Genomic DNA, 19,989 nt, shown 5'->3' with positions numbered 1-19,989 from the left:
CAGGTAGAAAGTACCAGATCCCGACAACTCTCCGAGTGCAAAAAAGCATTCTCCCCATCCCTCCTCGAGCTCTTTTGCCAATGATTTGAAAGCGATGACCTCTGGTTATGGACCCACTCGCCGGAGGGAAGAAAGGTCTATCAAGACCTTTCATCATCTTGAAAGCCACTTGGTCACCTCTTAACCGTGTTTTCCCACATTACAACAGCCACTACACTCCAAAAGTACAGCGCTTTGAGACGTCTGGTGGTCGTGAAAGGCGCTATATAAATGCAAGTCTTTCTTTTCTTTCTGCTCCTACTGAACTGTGTTCATTGTTAGTTGGCATTGGTTTCTGCTGATGTTAATAACCCTTCAACTCGGCAGGAGTTTCATATTTTGATATTTCAAATAACAGTGTTGGTATTTTTGATGTCTCCAAGATAAGAGGAGACTAATTGATGTCCTGTCTCTGACTGCTCCATTTTTGATCGGGGCGGAGGAGCAGTGAGAGATCAGGGCCCAGGAGCGTCGTGATCGGGGCCCAGGAGAGGCGAGGGCCCAGGGGCAGCACGGGCCCAGCCCACACTGCGATATGTGAGCGCACTAGGTCCGGGCAGCAGAGCTGGTCTCCAGTCATCTTGGTTAACCCTTGCCACTGGACCAAGACCGAGCTCTGTCAAGCCCGTGTGGTGGCTGGTGTGCAACGGCCACCCCACGTTAAAAAAATCCACACACAGGCATCTTCCAACCTTCAGGATGTAGTTCGGGACCTGGATTGTCAGGTCCCTCATTGAAACACCTGTGAACTCATCTATTTTTGGTGTGGAATACGAGGAACTGCCTAATACTACTCTGCTCCAAGGAGAACAGTTCTAATTTCTCCAAGCTTTCCTCACAACTGAATTCCCTCATCCCTGGTAACAACCTAGTAAAGCTCCTCTGTACCCTTTTTAAGGTCCATTGATATGTGTCTCCATATCCTGTTGCCCCAAAGTTGGTGAGTGGGTGAGCAACAGCAACCATACCACAGCTGTAAGGAAACAGTTAAAGTCTTATTAACTTCAGCATTTAAGTGAATTTCTGGTAGCAATGTTCAGTTAGTAATAATTACCCACAAGGCGATTGCCCCCTTCTTTAAGGCCCGTTGCCACCTCTAATGGGGCGGTAAGGCAATGTTTCGGCCCTTCCCTCTGACTCCCGCCAGGCGGTAAATTTCCAATTAACTCAAAGTGCTCTCCCCAATTTCCTGCTGAGGACAATTTTGGCCCTGAATTGGCTTTCATAGGAATTAATCATACAAGGATTCTCCCTCCACCACCGACGCCCCCTGGCTGCAGTGTGTACTATCTACAAGATGCACTGAAGCAACTCGCCAAGGCTTCTTTGGCAGCACCTCCCAAACCCGCGACCTCTACCACCTAGATGGTCAAGGGCAGTAGGGGCATGGGAACACCACCACCTCCAAGTTCCACACCATCCTGACTTGGAAATATATCGGCCGTTCATTCATCATCAGTGGTTCAAAATCCTGGAACTCCCTCCCTGACAGCACTGTGGGAGTTCCTTCACCACACGGACTGCAGCGGTTCAAGAAGGCGGCTCACCACCACCTGCTCAAGGGCAATTAGGGATGGGCAATGAATGCCGACCTTGCCAGCGACGCCCACATCCCGTGAATGAATAAATAAACAAGGATCCCAGTCTAGACAGTGTTTTAGTTGATAAGGAGGCCATGGAACTGTCCCTGTGAGCACGAGCCTTGAAAAGGCACCTGCCCTAGATCTGGAAAATTATGGAGTGTGATTGAGTGTTGGGGAGTTAAAACTGGTCCAACCAACTGTGTGAGGTAATACTTTGAAACATGCGGTTTCTCACGCAACCAGAGTGAAGGGTTTAAAAAATGAGGCATTAGAATAGATACTTCAGAATTCTACAAGGCCGAGCTGGTGGATCCGTCCATCTCGAAATTGTGACGCGGTGAATTCTCCAAAAATTCATTTTACCGCAAGTATCTCAACTAAAAGAAAAGAAAGACTTGCATTTACATAGTGCCTTTCGGACGTCACAAAGCGCTTAAGTACTTTTGAAGTGTAGTCACTGTTGTAATGTGGAAAATGCAGCAGATAATATGCGCACAGCAAGCTCCCACAAACCAGCAATGTGATGGAGACGGAACATGCTCGAGAGGCCGTATGGCCTACTCCTGCTATGTTCTTATGTTTATTTTTCTTCACTTGTCCCACTACCACAGAAAAAAAAGAGTCAGGATGAATGGTTCATTCTCGGGTTGGCAATCAGTAACTAGTGGGGTGCCGCAGGGATCAGTGCTGGGACCCCAACTATTTACAATCTATATTAATGACTTGGAAGAAGGGACTGAGTTTAACTTAGCCAAATTTGCTGATGATACAAAGATGGGAGGAAAGTAATGTGTGAGGAGGACACAAAAAATCTGCAAAAGGACATAAACAGGCTAAGTGAGTGGGCAAAAATTTGGCAGATGAAGTATAATGTTGGAAAGTGTGAGGTCATGCACTTTGGCAGAAAAAAAAAATCAAAGAGCAAGTTATTATTTAAATGGAGAAAGATTGCAAAGTGCTGCAGTACAGCGGGACCTGGGGGTACTTGTGCATGAAACACAAAATTATAGTATGAAGGTGTAGCAAGTGATCAGGAAGGCCAATGGTATCTTGGCCTTTGTTGCAAAGGGGATGGAGTATAAAAGCAAAGAAGTCTTGCTACAACTATATAAGGTATTGGTGAGGCCATGCCTGGAATACTGTGTGCAGTTTTGGTTTCCATAGTTACAAAAGGATATACTTGCTTTGGAGGCAGTTCAGAGAAGGTTCACTCGGTTGATTCCGGGGATGAGGGGGTTGACTTATGAGTAAAGGTTGAGTAGTTTGGGCCTCTACTCATTGGAATTCAGAAGAATGAGAGGTGATCTTATCGAAACGTAGAAGATTATGAGGGGGCTTGACAAGGTGGATACAGAGAGGATGTTTCCACTGATGGGGGAGACTGGAACTAGGGGGCATGATCTTAGAATAAGGGGCCGCCCATTTAAAACAGAGAAGAGGAGAAATTTCTTCTCTCAGAGGGTTGTAAATTTGTGGAATTCGCTGCCTCAGAGAGCTGTGGAAGCTGGGACATTGAATAAATTTAAGACAGAAATAGACAGTTTCTTAAACGATAAGGGAATAAGGGGTTATGGGGAACGGGCAGGGAAGTGGAGCTGAGTCCATGATCAGATCAGCCATGATCTTATTGAATGGAGGAGCAGGCTCGAGGGGCCGTATGGCCTACTCCTGCTCCTATTTCTTATGTTCTTATTTCTTTTTGCCTTTCACCATCATCGTCTTTGTCATGTAATCTCTCCTGCCTTCCACTCAACACAGACCTTCCCTTTTGCCTTTTTCTCCCCTCCCCCGTTGTTTGTTGGCCCGGAGAGCTGAGCAGCCCTGCAGCTTCGAGGAAACGTTGCTGCTGAGCGTTTTCAGGATCTTCTCATGTTATTTCAGATTTCCAGCATCCGCCGTATTTCTGCTTTCGCCCGGCCAAGGCTAGCAGTTTTTCCAATGAAAACGCAAAAAAAGGACGGAGGTGGTACCTCTTGAAACCAGAGATATCTTTCTCTTTGGAATCCCATCTCAGCGAGAATCTGGCAAACATAACATAAGAAACATAAGAAATAGGGGCAGGAGGCGGCCATTCGGCCCCTCGAGCCTGATCCCCCGTTCCATAAGATCATGGCTGATCTGATCATTGACACAACTCCACTTCCCTGCCCGCTCCCCCATAACCCTCGACTCCCTTATCGCTCAAAACAAAACAAACAGGTCCATTAAAAACAGAACCTGCATCAGGTTCTAGAAAAGAAGTCGGGTCGACAGAGAGACAGAAGCCTCTCTACTTGGCACGACAAATCTTACCTTTGACCTCCAGCCGCAACTTGTTCTCGGCCTTGCCCAGCATGTTGGTGGCAATGCAGGTGTAGGTCCCCTCATCGCCCTTCCGAGCTCGTCGCAATTCCAAAGTCCCGTTGTCATGGATGATGTAGTTTCCTCCATAAAGATTATTGCCCTGTCCGTCCTTAAACCTCAAGACACAAAGGAACAACTTCAGAGAAAGGATGGGATGTCAATCGATGCTATAAAGCACCAAGTTGTGTTGAACCTGTACAGAGCCTTGGTTAGGCCACACTTGGGAGCACCGTGAACAGTTCTGGTCTCTACATTATATAGAGGCGCTGGAGAAAGTGCTGAATAGATTTACCAGAACTGAGAGGTTACATCTATCAGGAAAGATTGAATGCTCTAGAAAAGAGAAGACAATGGGCTAGAATTTCCAAAACATCCACCAGAACTGGAATGCCGCCCAAAATACTGCTAAGATTTTAAAATTACCACGGGCGAAAATTCCAACAAAAAAAGGAAAAAGTTCCGCCCAGCGATGAAAAATGAACCTTAGTCTCGGCGGAAAACTCGATCCTGGGCCAATTGGGCGGTTCTTAAACAAAATGGCGGTAATTACTAAAATTTAGACCGAGGCTGCGGGTTGGGTTTAGGAGGGGGGAAAAACACAAAAAATATTTTTTCCAAAAACCATAAAATAAAAAATAAAAAAAATCAGAAAACTTTCTCCGGACCCTTTTCAACTTAATCGCTTTAAAAGAATGTTAAAATAATTAAAAGCCCTTTAACTTACCTTTGTTTGCAGGGCTACTTACCTACTGCCCAGCTCCCACTGATGCTCATGGGCGGTTTTTCTCTACATACCTACGGGGTCAACGCTGGGTCAAAACTTGGGCGATAGCGGTTTTTGGACGGTGCATACCAGCGGTCCACTCCCCAGCGGTATTTCGAAGCCGCCGGCAGAACTCTCTCTGGAAATTTCCGCCGACCCGGTTTTCGCCGAAACCGATCAGAAACCGGGCGGAGATGCTGTGGGAAATCCAGCTCTGAGGGTTAACCCGATAGAGGACTTTCAGATAACGAAATGGATTTGATAGGGTAGACACAGCGAAGATGTTTCTACTTGCGGTGGGGGGGGGGGGGGAGGAACCAGAACTAGGGGGCCATCAATATAAGACAGTCACTAATAAATCCAACAGGGAATTCTGGAGAAACTTTTATACCCAGAGAGTGGTGAGAATGGTTGAGGCGAATTGTACAGATACATTCATGGGGAAGCTAGATAAACACATGAGAGAGAAAGGAATAGAAGGATATGTTGATGGGGTGAGATGAAGTAGGGTGGGAGGAGGCTCGTGTGGAGCATAAACACCAGCACGGACCTGTTGGGCTGAATGGCCTGTTTCTGTGCTGTAAATACTGTGTAATACTAATCAACGATTCAGTAACCTGCCCCTTACCATCGCAGGGTGGGGATTGGAGAACCAAAGAAACGACACTCAAGCTTTGTCCGGTTATTTTCAATCACTTTGACGATTTGATTCCGTCGGGACAGTATCCGCGGTTGAACGTCTGTAAACAAAGAACATTCCATCAGCGGCGTCTGAGCCAAGCTCTCCAAAAATACTAACGAGTAGGTGCCGGAGGATGGCAGATATTGTTCTACCACCGTAGGAAAGGTAGACTTGCATTCAATGGCACCAAACCTCTTCACAACCAATGAAATGTAGGCCACTGATCTTTTGCAAGCAAAATGCCCAAAGCAGAGTCCCACAAATCGTAATTGTAGTGTATGCATCGGTGAGGGTGCTCACATGTTTGTAGAGTTGTTAAAAAGAGGTGGGCGCCCGAAGGACTGGAGTGCATCATCACCCCTGGCAACCAAATTTTAATTTGATTTAAGTTTAATGTCGAAAATTTAATTTGTTTAATGTGGCGGTTTCAGTGCCCCTTTAATCAGGGGGAACTTGATTATTGTTTCAACTTAAAATAGTTGTAGAGCTGTTGAGTTGGGAGTGGCTTAGCTAGTCATGTGAAGTTCACAAGACTCAATAAAACAGCAGCCAGTTGAGTTCGGGGGATCCACGATGAGGTATACAGTTGTGAGCCTGGTGGATGAAATGGTAATGTGTGGTGTGATTGTTAAACCTTTTGCTAATAAACCAACTAGTTCTTAAAGGCAATGTGTTGCTATGAATTCTTAAGCAAAGAACCCATGAAGCAAATACATTGCAGTAATGAGTTGAATGACCTGTTAATTTGGTTTGGCGGTGTTGGTTGAGGGATCATTATAAACAGTACAACTGCCTGGTCTTCTTTGGAAAAACCACCACGGGAGCCCTGGCTCACTTTAGCACCTCATCCGATAGATGGCCCCTCTGCCCACGTAGCACCCACCAGAGTTTCAGCTGAGCTTACGTGCTCAAGTCTCCGGAGTGGAGCAGGAACCTAGAACCTTTGGACTCAGAGGCAAGTGTGCTATCACTGAACCAAAGGCTGACACGAGGACCTATTGACTGAGCGGCGCAGCGCAGTGGTCATTGCCTCTTCAGCAAGTATCAGATAACTTGAGGGTGAAGTGTGAGTGCCGGGAACTAAAGGGTGAGCAAAAATAATACTCTTTGCTCTTGTTAAAAATTGACAGGTTCAGATGATCCCCTATCTCTGTAATCTCCTCCAGCGCCACAACCCTCCGAGATCTCGGCACTCCTCAAATTCTGGCCTCTTGAGGGTCCCTGATTTTAATGGTTCCACCATCAGTGTCCGTGCCTTCAGCTGCTTGGGCCCTAAGCTCTGGAATTCCTTCCCCTAACCTTTCTATTTCTCTTTTCTCCTTAAAATCTACCTCTTTCACCAAGCTTTTGATCATCTGCCCGAATATCTCCTTATGTAGCTGAGTGTTAAATTGTGTTTTATAATGCTCCTCTGAAGTGCCTTGGAATGTTTTACTATGTTAAAGGTGCTATATAAATAAATGTTGTTGTTGTTGTCTGGGTCAGATGACTACCATCTTCAGATCTGAATAACCACCAATGACCATTTTTCTGATTTTCTTTCCCTCTGAGTATCCGAATGATGGATGATGCAAAGGATAAACAGTTAGCAACTTCTAGTTACATAGGCCTTCATTGGGCTACTCTTATAGTCTGAAGATCAGGCCCTCAAAACTGTCACCAAGCTCATGGTGTACAGGGTTGTAGTGATACCCGCCCTCCTGTATGGCTCATAGACATGGACCATACATAGTGGACACCTCAAGTCACTAGAGAAATACCACCAACGATGACTCCACAAGAGCCTGCAAATCCCCTGGGAGGACAGACGCATCAACGTTAGCGTCCTCGACCAGGCCAACATCCCCAGCATTGAAGCACTGACCACACTCGATCAGCTCCGTTGAGCGGGCCACATCGTTCGCACGCCAGACACGAGACTTCCAAAGCAAGCGCTCTACTCGGAACTCCTTCACGGCAAACGAGCAAAAGGTGGGCAGTGGAAACACTACAAGGACACCCTCAAAGTCTCCCTGATAAAGTGCAACATCCCCACTGACACCTGGGAGTCCCTGGCCAAAGATCGCCCTAAGTGGAGGAAGTGCATCCGGAAGGGCTCTGAGCACCTCGAGTCTCATCGCCGTGAGCGTGCAGAAATCAAGCACAGGCAACAGAAGGAGCGTACGGCAAAACAGACTCCCCACCCACCTTTCTTTCAACGATTGTCTGTCCCACCTGTGACAGGGACTGTGGAGCAAGTGTTCTAATCTGAACTCGTCCACGGCAAACAAGCCAAAGGTGGGCAGTGGAAGCATTACAAGGGTTTAATTAGGAAGGGGAAAATAGAGTATAAGAGGAAGCTCACTGGGAACATAAAAACTGACTGCAAAATATTCTATAAATATGTGAAGAGAAAAAGGTTAGTGACGACAAATGTAGGCCCCTTGTAGTCAGAATCAGGTGAATTTATAATGGGGAACAAAGAAATGGCAGACCAATTGAACAAATACTTTGGTTCTGTCTTCACGAAGGAAGACACAAATAACCTTCCGGAAATACTAGGGGACTGAGGGTCTAGCGAAAAGGAGGAACTGAAGGAAATCCTTATTAGTCAGGAAATTGTGTTAGCGAAATTGATGGGATTGAATGTTGCTAAATCTCCAGGGCCTGATAGTCTGCATCCCAGAGTACTTAAGGAAGTGGCCCTAGAAATAGTGGGTGCATTGGTGATCATTTTCCAACAGTTTGTTGACTCTGGATCAATTCCTATGGACTGAAGGATAGCTAATGTAACACCACTTTTTAAAAAAGGAGGGAGAGAAAACGAGGAATTACAGACCGGTTAGCCTGACATCAGTGGTGGGGAAAATGTTGGAATCAATTATTAAAGATGAAATAGCAGCGCATTTGGAAAGCAGTGACAGGATCGGTCCAAATCAGCATGGATTTATGAAAGGGAAATCATGCTTGACAAATCTTCTAGAATTTTTTGAGGATGTAACTGGTAGAGTGGACAAGGGAGAACCAGTGGATGTGGTGTATTTGGACTTTCAAAAGGCTTTTGACAAGAGATTAGTGTGCAAAATTAAAGCACATGCTATTGGGGGTAATGTATTGATGTGGATAGAGAACTGGTTGGCAGACAGGAAGCAGAGAGTCGGGATAAACGGGTCTTTTTCAGAATGGCAGGCAGTGACTAGTGGGGTGCCGTAGGGTTCAGTGCTGGGACCCCAGCTATTTACAATGCACATCAATGATTTAGATGAAGTTTGCAGATGATACTAAGTGTGAGCTATGAGGAGGATGCTAAGAGGCTGCAGGATGACTTGGATAGGTAAGTGGGCAAATACATGGCAGATGCAGTATAAGGTGGATAAATATGAGGTTATCCACTTTGGTGGCAAAAACAGGACGGCAGAATATTATCTGAATGGCGACAGATTAAGAAAAAGGGAGGTGCAACGAGACCTGGGTGTCATGGTACATCGGTCATTGAAAGTTGGCATGCAGGTACAGCAGGCGATGAAGAAGGCAAATGGCATGTTGGCCTTCATAGCGAGGGGATTTGAATATAGGAGCAGGAAGGTCTTAAGGCCTCACCTGGAATATTGTGTTTAGTTTTGGACTCCTAATCTGAGGAAGGACGTTCTTGCTATTGAGGGAGTGCAGCGAAGATTCACCAGATTGATTCCCGGGATGGCAGGACTGACATATGAGGAGAGACTGGATCGACTGGACCTGTATTCACTGGAGTTTAGAAGAATAAGAGGGGATCTCATAGAAACATATAAAATTCTGACAGGACTGGACAGGTTAAATGCAGGAAGAATGTTCCCGATGTTGGGGAAGTCCAGAAGCAGGGGTCACAGTCTAAGGATAAGGGGTAAGGCATTAAGGACCGAGTTGAGGAGAAACTTCTTCACTCAGAGAGTTATTAACCTGTGGAATTCGCTACCGCAGAGAGTTGTTGAGGTCAGTTCGTTAGATATATTCAAGAGGGAGTTAGATATGGCCCTTACAGCTAAAGCGATCAAGGGATATGGAGAGAAAGCAGGAAAAGGGTACTGAGTTGAATGATCAGCCATGATCTTATTGAACGGTGGTGCAGGCCCGAAGGGCCAAATGGCCTACTCCTGCACCTATTCTCTATGTTTCTATATTTCTATGTAAGGACACCTTCAAAGCCTCCCTGACAAGTCTTCCTCGATTCTGAGGGACTGCCTATGATGATGGGTGTTGGACTGTTCAGTCACCTAACGACTCATTTTTAAGAGTGGAAGTGATTTCGAGGGACTGCCATGATGATGACTCTTATAGTGCGTCAACCTTGTAGCTTTAAATAAACGCAACGAAGAGTCATGGGGAAAGACCATCAGAACCACCAAGTCTCACTCTATCCATTCTATACTCACACTGACCCACCAAGTCTCACTCTACCTATTCTATATTTATGCACCTCTAATCCTGATTCTGCGATGTTATCTCCTGGGTGAGGCAGAATACATACGGCCAAATTCAGGAAGAAAATATTCCCTGACTCCCGCAACCAATCGAGCAAGCACCAAGAGTCCATATTTACCCGACATCCATCTAGATATGGTTAACTAGTTCCATCCTGTAACATTGGAGACGTTCCTGACATTGCCCTATTTCTAACGTTTCTTGTCTATTAAATACAGCATCTCCTGACCTGACATTTATAGCTACTCAACGTAAAATGTAAATTATTGTAACAGGCATTATGAATATTCATTGACTGCATTCCAACGAAGTTCTCACCCTTGTTCACAGAATGGTTCCCACATGCTTCACCAGACATCAGACAAGTTACCTTTGCATGCTGCATTAGTTGTGAGACAACAAGGTTTGATTCTAAAAATTTGCGCTACAATAATTTTCATTCAACGCGCCCAGCAGGGTGCTTGGCTGAACAGGCAAACAGGTCCCACCCACAAGCTTCTACATCAAGGGAGTAGCATTTCATTCAGGGTGACGACTGACTGACAGCACAGTGAACCAATCCTCAGTATACAGAGTTAAGAGAGGAGGTAGAGGATTTTCTCTCTCTCGGTCTCTCTGTATTGAGTTTGTCTGTTCCTACGCGGATCTTAAAGTCTTCAATAAGAGCATCTCGAGGTTGCCTTTTCCCCAGGACCTTCACTCCAGCTCAGGTATTCAATCCCATTTATCAGCTTAGTTGCCTTTCTTTGCCCGCCCTCCAAGGCCAGCACATCCGTGCTGGAACCCGTGGCAGTAACCCACCCAGGTGAGGCATTGTGGGCACTGCGGCAAGTCGACACTTTCAGCTCAACACCAACCCAGTGAGGAGAGGCCAGCAGCCTTTAAACGTACCGAGGATGCTGACGAAGGCATTGGCTAGCAAGTATCCATGCTCGTTGGAGGCGTTGCACTGGTACACGGCACTGCTTCCGATCTGCGCCTCTCGGAAGATGATTGTATCTCCAGAGATTTCACGGCTTGGATTCTGACGAACCTCTTTAGAGAAAGAAAGAGATAGATGTGTCAGAGTTTAATTTACATTCCCCTGGACTGTTGTCCCTCAGACTGTGAGATACTAAAGCCTTCACACACACACGCAGACAGACAGACACACACACACAGGCAATTCCTGTCACGGTGGGGGTAAATTTGACTTTTGGTGGTAGTGTAAAATAGGTGACATAGAATTGGCCATCCACTATAGACCACAACCGATTTCCCCTTCCATTTTAACAGGACCTACCTCTGCCCTTGCCTCAGTTCGTCTGCTGCTGAAGCCCTCATCCATGCCTTTGTTAGCTCTGGACTTGACTATTCCAATGCTCTCCTGGCTGGTCGCCCACATTCTACCCTACGTAAACCAGAGGTGATCCAAAACTCGGCTGCCCGTGTCCTAACTCGCATCAAGTCCCGATCACCCATCACCCCTGTGTTCGCTGACCTACATCGGCTCCCAGTTAAACAATGCCTCGATTTCAAAATTCTCATCCTTGTTTTCAAATCCCTCCACGGCCTCGCCCCTCCCTATCTTTGTAATCTCCTCCAGCCCCACAACGCACCCCCCCACATCCCGAGATATCTGCGCTGCTCTAATTCTGCCCTCTTGAGCATCCCTGATTATAATCGCTCAACCATTGGTGGCCATGTCTTGTGTTGCCTGGGCCTCAAGCTCTGGAATTCCCGGCCTAAACCTCTCTGCCTCTCTATCCCCCTAAAGACGCTCCTTAAAACCTACCTCTTTGACCAAGCTTCTGGTCACCTGCCCTAATTTTTCCTTATGTGGCTCGGTGTCAAATTTTTTGTCTCATAATACTCCTGTGAACGTTTCACTACTTTAAAGGCGCTATATATGTCATATATGTATACTCTGTGTAGCTACTATGCTGGTACCACTAGAGGGTGCAACTGTGGGAGGCCCAGGCAGGAGCTGTATAAAAGGCTGGTCACCACGAGGTGAAGGCACTCTGCAGTTACAATAAAGAGGCTAAGGTCACGGCAGTTCAAGCACAGCACTAGGCCTTGTGGAGTTATTCTACAGATAAGTAGAGACATATTAACTGGCGACGAGGTTGGAATACTGTGTCGATTCAGAAACTATGTGTGCAAAGGCTGTGGCCAAAAGGGCCACCCACAGTGAATGTGCAGAAGAACTGCGACTCAAAACGTGGCAGAGGAGTCGGCAGGAGGTTTCCGATCCAGCAAGGATCATAAAGTACAAGCTAGAGAGGCGACTCAGCCTGAGGAAGCAGTGCACGGGGTGCACACCTTCACTACCAAAGTTCCCCCCCATGATGATAAAAGTCAAGATAAATGGCATTCCTGTTTCCATGGAGTTGGACACGGGGACGAGTTAGTCACTTATGAGCCACAAGGCATTTGAGAGGCTGTGGGGCAACAAAGAACAAAGACTCAATCTGAGCCCGATTCAGACAAAGCTGCGCACTTACACCAAGGAACTGATCCCAGTTATCGGCAGTGCGAACGTAAAGGTATCCTATGATGGAGAGATACACGAATTGCCACTGTGGGTTGTACCAGGCGACGGGCCAACGCTGCTTGGCAGAAGCTGAATGGGGAAGATTCGGTGGAACTAGGAAGACATCAGAGCACTATCTTCAATGGACAATGCTTCCTGTGCTCAAGTACTGAGCAAGTTCCCATCCCTATTTGAACCAGGCATCGGCAAATTCACAGGCACCAAAGTGCAGATCCACTTGGTCCCCAAGGCACAGCCTGTTCATCACAAGGCTCGAGCAGTCCCTTACATGATGAGGGAGAAAGTGGAGATCAAATTGGACAGACTTCAACGCGAGGGAATCATATCACCAGTCGAATTCAACGAGTGGGCTAGCCCGATTGTGCCGGTACTAAAGAGCGATGGCACGGTCAGAATCTGCGGCGACTATAGGGTAACGATCCAACCGAGTTTCATTACAGGACCAGTACCCGCTACCCAAAGCCGATGATCTCTTTGCGACATTAACAGGAGGAAAGGCGTTCACCAAGCTGTATCTAACCTCCGCTTACATGACCCAGGAGCTGGCTGAGTCGTCGAAAAAATTAACGTGTATTAACACACACACAGGGGACTGTTTTGTATCACAGGTGCCAGTTCGGGATCCACTCGGCTGCAGCCATCTTCCAAAGGAACATGGAGAGTCTGTTGAAATCGGTACCACGCACCGTTGTATTTCAGGATGAAATCCTAATCACTGGTCGCGACATCACCGAACACCTGCCCAACCTGCAAGAGGTTTTAAGCCGATTAAACAGAGTCAGACTCTGGTTGAAACGATCCAATTGTGTCTTCCTGGTGCCAGAGGTAGAATTCCTGGGGAGGAAGATTGCGGCAGACGGCATCAGGCCCATGGACTCAAAGACAAAGGCCATCAAGAATGCACCCAGACCACGAAATGTAACGGATCTGCGCTCATTCCTGGGACTCCTCAATTATTTCGGTAACTTTCTTCCAGGGTTGAGCACCTTGCTCGAACCGTTGCACAAGTTTCTACGCAAGGGAGATGACTGGATTTGGGGTCAAAATCAAGAAGCCGCCTTCAAAAAGGCCAGGAACTTGCTGTGTTCGAACATGTTGCTTGTATTGTATGACCCAGGTAAACGTCTAGTTTTAGCATGTGATGCGTCGTCGTACGGTGTCGGGTGTGTTTTACAGCAAGCAAATGTAGCGGGCAAACTCCAACCGGTTGCATATGCGTCTAGAAGTCTATCCAAGGCCGAAAGAGCCTACAGTATGATTGAGAAGGAGGCTTTGGCCTGTGTCTATGGGGTGAAAAAAATGCACCAGTATTTGTTCGGACTCAGGTTCGAGTTAGAAGCCGACCACAAGCCCCTAATCTCACTGTTTTCGGAAAGCAAAGGCATAAACACCAATGCTTCATCGCAAATCCAAAGATGGGCACTAACACTGTCAGCCTACGATTATACGATCCACCACAGGCCAGGCACTGAGAACTACGCCGATGCCCTCTGCCGGTTACCGTTGCCCAACATCGGGGTGGAAATGGCGCAGCCAGCAGACCTGTGCCTGGTCATGGACGTCTTCGAAAGCGAAGGGTCACCCGTAACGGCCTGCCAGATCAGGACATGGACAAACCAGGACCGTGTTTTCTCTTGTAAAAAGTTGCGTCCTCAATGGGGGCTGGTCAGTGGTCCCAAGAGAAATGCAAGACGAGATAAAGCCGTTTCATCGTCGTAAAGACGAAATGTCCACCCAATCGGATTGCATCTTATGGGGCAACCGCGTCGTCCTGCCAAAAAAAGGCAGGGCAACCTTCATACGCAACCTACACAGTGCCCACCCAGGCATAGTCATGATGAAGGCTATTGCCAGGTCCCATGTCTGGTGGCCCGGCATTGACTCGGACTTGGAGTCGTGCGTGCGCCAGTGTAACACTTGCTCACAATTGAGCAATGCCCCCAGGGAGGCTCCACTTTGTCTGTGGTCCTGGCCCTCAAAACCATGGTCCAGGATCCATGTAGATTATGCGGGCCCCTTTCTAGGAAAAATGTTCTTCGTTGTAGTAGACGCCTACTCTAAGTGGATCGAATGTGTAACGATGGCATCCAGCACGTCCACCGCCACCATTGAAAGCCTCAGGACATGTTCGCCACTCATGGCTTGCCCGACATTCTGGTCAGCGACATTGGTCCGTATTTCACCAGCTCGGAATTCAATGAATTCATGACCCACAATGGCATCAAGCATGTCAGGTCTGCCCCGTTCAAGCCGGCATCCAACGGCCAAGTGGAGTGGGCAGTCCAAACTATAAAGCAGAGCTTGAAACGCGTCACGGAAGGCTCCTTACAAACCCGCCTATCCCGGGTGCTGATCAATTACAGGACACAACCCCACTCACTTACTGGGGTCTCCCCTGCGGAGTTACTGATGAAACGTGCACTCAAAACCAGGCTCGCCTTAGTCCATCCTGACCTCAATGATCAGGTGGAAACCAGGCGTTATTGGCAAAACATGTACCATGAGCGCGCGGCTGTATCACGCGACATCAATGTAAACGATCCGGTGTTTATGCTGAATCATGATCATGGCCCCAAATGGGTTGCTGGCACTGTTTTAGCCAAGGAGGGGAATAGAGTGTTTGTTGTCAAACTGCTTAATGGACAAATGTGCAGAAAGCATTCGGACCAGACCAAATTGCGATTTACAGGTAACCAGGAACTACCGGGAGAGGACCTTACCTTCAGCGATCCACCTACACACACACAATCAGCAACAGACCTAGCTGCCAACCACGAGTATGATCCCACCATCTCCAACAAGACAGCAGTGGCCCGACCAACTCACCCCTGCCAGAAGTGACACTCAGACGATCAACCAAGGAGCGCAGAGTTCCGGATCGTCTCAACCTGTAACTAACTGGCATCAAAGATTTTTTTGGGGGGTGGAATGTTGTCATATATGTATACTCTGTGTATATACTATGCTGGTACCACGAGCGGGTGCAACTGTGGGAGGCCCAGGCAGGAGCTGTATAAAAGGCTGGTCGCCACACGGTGAAGGCACTCTGCAATTACAATAAAGAGACTAAGGCCACAGCAGTTCAAGCACAGCACTAGGCCTCGTGGAGTTATTCTACAGATAAGTGGAGACATATTAATATAAATACACGTTGTTGTTGATACATTAGCGAAGCAACGATGAACTAGAGAGCTGCACCAAGACATGTAGCAGCCACAACACAACACTGTGATCGTTATAACATGTCATGGTTAACTCACTTTCGATGGGTTCGCCATTCACCAGCCACTGGATGTCAGGCTTGGGGTTTCCGTTGGCCCGGCACAATAATCTGCCGTATTCTCCCGGAGCCAGCACCAAGTTCTGGGGCTCATTCAGCCAATAAGGAGCAGCTTAGAGAATTAAAACAAACAGTCAAACTGATTACTGGCTGTAAACGCGAGACAGATTACAGATCTTGTACTTGTAAGGAGCACAGTCATCGTTTTTAGGTTAACTCACCCGTGGAAACATAACATAAACCTCTGGGAAATGTCCCCTACAAAACCTTTAATGCTCAATAAACCTGACTTAATTTCAAAGGAGCTGGAGGCCCTTCGGTGAGGTCCAGTCAATGAATCTGCACTGAGGGCCGAATGGCCTCCTTCTGTGCTGTCTCATAAGAAATAGGAGCAGGAGTCGGCCATTCGGCCCCTCGAGCCTGCTCCGCCATTCAATAAGATCATGGCTGATCATCTGCCTCAACTCCACTTTCCTGCCTGTCTCGTTCTCGGAGAGCAGTTACTGAGCTGACTTCAGCTACTGTGCAACGAAAGCTCTTGCCAATCAACTAAATTGAAATTAAATATAATTGAAACCTGTAAAATTCTTAAGAGGGCTTGACAGAGTAGATGCTAAGAGGTTGTTTCCCCCGGGCTGGAGTGTCTAGAACCTGGCGGCACAGTCTCAGGATAAGAGGTCGGCCATCTAGGACTGAGATGAGGAGGAATTTCTTCACTCAGGAGGTGGTGAATATTTGGAATTTTCTACCCTGAGGGCTGTGGATGCTCAGTCGTTGAGTATATTCCAGACTGAGCTCGATAGATGTTTGAATATTAAGGGAATCAAGGAATATGGGGATCGGGCAGGAAAGTGGAGTTGAGGTCGAAGATCAGCCATGATCTGATTGAATGGCGGAGCAGGCTCGAGGGGTCGTAGAGCCAACTCCTGCTCCTATTTCTTATGTTCTAAAGACGAAGAAATGGAAGAGTAATATTCGACGTGACAGACACGCGGGGAGAGGGGTGGGGGGAATGGAAGCTGAGGCAGTGGCTGTAGGGATGTGAATCGAGTCATTACCTTTCACTCTCACTGTGATGGTGTGCCTTATGCTTCCCATCTTGTTGGACGCCAGGCAGAAATACTCGCCCGAGTTTTCCTCAGACACGTCAGTGATCCTCAGCGTTTTGTTGAAGTTTTCGATTCGCACCTTCGCCCAGGGCAGCTCACCGCCTTTCTTGTACCAGATGATATCCGGCGTGGGCCTGAAACAGGACAGGAATTATTCCCGAGACACGCATCGAATGACAATCGATCTTGTTTCACCCTGGACATGTTCTGAACTTAAAAAATGTACCAGCCGTGGCTCAGTGGGCAGCACTCTTGCCTCTTGAGTCCGAAGGCTGTGGTTTCAAGTCCCACTCCAGGAATTTGAGCACCTAAAAAAAATTTAGGCTGACACTCCCAGTGCAGTATTGAGAGCGCTGCACTGTCGGAGGTGCCGTCTTTCAGATGAGACGTTAAACCGAGGCCCCGTCTGCTCTCTCAGGTGGACGTAAAAGATCCCATGGCACTATTTCGAAGAAGACCATGGGAGTTCTCCCCGGTGGCCAATATTTATCCCTCAATCAACATCACTAAAACAATTTTTCTGCTCATTACCACATTGCTGTTTGTGGGAGCTGGCTGTGCGCAAATTGGCTGCCACGTTTCCCACATTACAACAGTGACTACACTTTAAAAAGTACTTCATTTCCTGTAAAGCACTTTGGGACGTCCAGTGGTCGTGAAAGACGCTATATAAATGCAAGTCTTTCTTTCTTCCAAAAATTAATTATTTTGTTACATACAGAGACTACAGTAATCCCTCCTCCCCCCAACATCTCCATATGTCTGCAGAGTTAAGGGCCTTTACTCACACTGAATGGAACTCTCATCGCCTGAGAGCTGGTCAGAGTTTGACTGGGTCTAACGGGCTCCCCCGATATAGAGGAAGCCTATTCACCCCCACCCACCCTTCGCCCCAACTAGACTTTTTCCACAGTGCGAAATACTGATGGAACCAAGTTCCATCCAGCACACCATACATGCCCACACACAGCCACACACACACACCCACACACACACACACACACACCCATTCACACCAATGCGCACACCCACACACACACACCCACACACACACACCCACACATACACACACACACACCCATTCACACCAATGCGCACACCCACACACACACACCCACACCCACACACACACATTCACACCAATGCGCACACCCACACACACACCCACGCAAACCCACACCCACGCAAACCCACACCCGCGTACACCCACACCCGCGTACACCCACACACATGCCCGCAAACGCATACCCATGCACACCCACACATGACCACACACATACACACCCATACATGCACACCCTCACACCCACGCAGACACACACCCACACATCCATGCTCACACACCCACATTCCCACACCCAGGCGCACTCCCACACACGCACGCATCCTCACGCCCACGTACCCACACGCCTACGCACACCCATGCTCGCACACCCACATTCCCACAGCCGCACGTGCATCCACATACGCACGCACACACCCGCACTAAATAGCTGGCATCAGTAAAGGTGATCATGAAGCCGACGGATTGTCGCAAAAACCCAATTAAGTTCACTAATGTCCTTTAGGGAAGGAAACCTGCCCCCCTTACCCGGCCTGGTCTATGTGTGTCTCCAGTAAAAGTGGATGACTATTAACTGCCTTCTGATGTGACACACCCAAACATGCACACCCACACCCACTGTCTGCAGCTCTTTGCCCACCACAAGGAGAAGCTACACCCCCCACCCCACAACACCACCGCCCCCCCACCCCCCGCCACCCCCCAAGGAAGCTTGGGATGGGCACTAATTCCCGCTTTGCCAGCGATGCCCACACACCGAGAATGAATATAAAAGTAGTTAGAACCCTGGCTTTACATACACTCCTGATGCGATACATTCCAGCAAAAGGTCCTCGCCTCGTAGAATGATTCTGCTGCTGGAGGTCCCTGTTGGCGACATGAACCTTGGGATCTGCTCCGTGACTGGTCGAGCTGCAAACACATCCAGACAGCAACGAGTTAAAACAACAACAACAATTGTATTTATATAGCACCTTTAACGTAGTAAAACATCTCAAGGCGCTTCGCAGCAGTGTTATAAGACAAATCAAAAACTTTTACACCAAGCCACATAAGGAGAAAAAAGCTGGGTCTTGAAGGAGGAAAGAGAGGTAGAGAGGAGGAGAGGTTCAGGCAGGGAGTTCCAGAGCTTGGGGCCCAGGCAACAGAAGGCACGGCCACCAATGGTTGAGCGATTATAATCAGGGATGCTCAAGAGGGCGGAATTAAAGGAGCGCAGATATCTCGGGGGGGGTTGTAGGGCTGGAGGAGATTATAGAGATAGGGAGGGGCGAGGTCATGGAGGGATTTGTAAACAAGAATGAGAATTTTGAAATCGAGGCGTTGCTTAACCGGAAGCCAATATAGGTCAGTGAGCACAGGGGTGATGGGTGAGTGGGACTTGGAGTGAGTTAGGACACGGGGCAGCCGAGTTTTGGATCACCTCAAGAACATAAGAAATAGGAGCAGGAGTAGGCCATACGGCCCCTCGAGCCTGCTCCGCCATTTAATACGATTATGGCTGATCCGGTCATGGACTCAGGTCCATTTCCCTGCCTGCCCCCTTATCGGTTAAGAAACTGTCTATTTTTGCCTTAAATTTATTCAATGACCCAGCTTCCACAGCTCTCTGAGGCAGTGAATTCCACAGATCCACAACCCTTTGAGAGAAGAAATTTCTCCTCATCTCAGTTTTAAATGGGCAGCCCCTTATTCTAAGATCATGCCTCTAGTTTTAGTCTCCCCCATCAGTAGAAACATCCTCTCTGCATCCACCTTGTCAAGCACCTCTCATTCTTCTGAATTCCAATGAGTAGACGCCAAACCTACTCAACCTTTCCTCATAAGTCAACCCCCTCATCTCCGGAATCAACCTTGTGAACCTTCTCTGAACTGCCTCCAAAGCAAGTATATCCTTTCATAAATATGGAAACGAAAACTGCACGCAGTATTCCAGGTGTGGCATCAACAATACCTTATATAGCTGTAGTAAGACTTCCCTGCGTTTATACTCCATCCACTTTGCAATAAAGGCCAAGATACCATTGGTCTTCCTGATCACTTGCTGTGCCTGCATACTTTCCTTCTGCGTTTCATGCACAAATACCCACAAGTTTACGTTGGTGTGGTGGGTCTGGACTGAAAAGCCAAAAATCAATGTAAACCAGCAAC

General features: G+C 47.7%; 1 protein-coding gene across 1 annotated transcript in view; it reads right to left on the bottom strand.

Annotated features, from left to right (window-relative positions):
* nfasca (neurofascin homolog (chicken) a) overlaps window positions 1-19,989 on the bottom strand; it is a 208,154-nt gene that overhangs the window by 80,241 nt on the left and 107,924 nt on the right. Inside the window, exons 10-15 of the mRNA XM_070859232.1 lie at window positions 18,639-18,750; window positions 16,725-16,909; window positions 15,647-15,778; window positions 10,742-10,885; window positions 5,357-5,468; window positions 3,915-4,081 (exon numbers count right to left, since the gene is read on the bottom strand). Coding sequence (XP_070715333.1) covers window positions 3,915-4,081; window positions 5,357-5,468; window positions 10,742-10,885; window positions 15,647-15,778; window positions 16,725-16,909; window positions 18,639-18,750 — 852 coding nt within the window. The remainder of the gene's footprint in view (window positions 1-3,914; window positions 4,082-5,356; window positions 5,469-10,741; window positions 10,886-15,646; window positions 15,779-16,724; window positions 16,910-18,638; window positions 18,751-19,989) is intronic.

Source organism: Pristiophorus japonicus, chromosome 17, assembly GCF_044704955.1.
Source record: "Pristiophorus japonicus isolate sPriJap1 chromosome 17, sPriJap1.hap1, whole genome shotgun sequence".
Classification (NCBI taxonomy): domain Eukaryota; kingdom Metazoa; phylum Chordata; class Chondrichthyes; family Pristiophoridae; genus Pristiophorus; species Pristiophorus japonicus.
The sequence above is the reverse complement of the archived record's forward strand: the minus strand, read 5'-3'. Positions and strand labels throughout refer to the sequence as shown.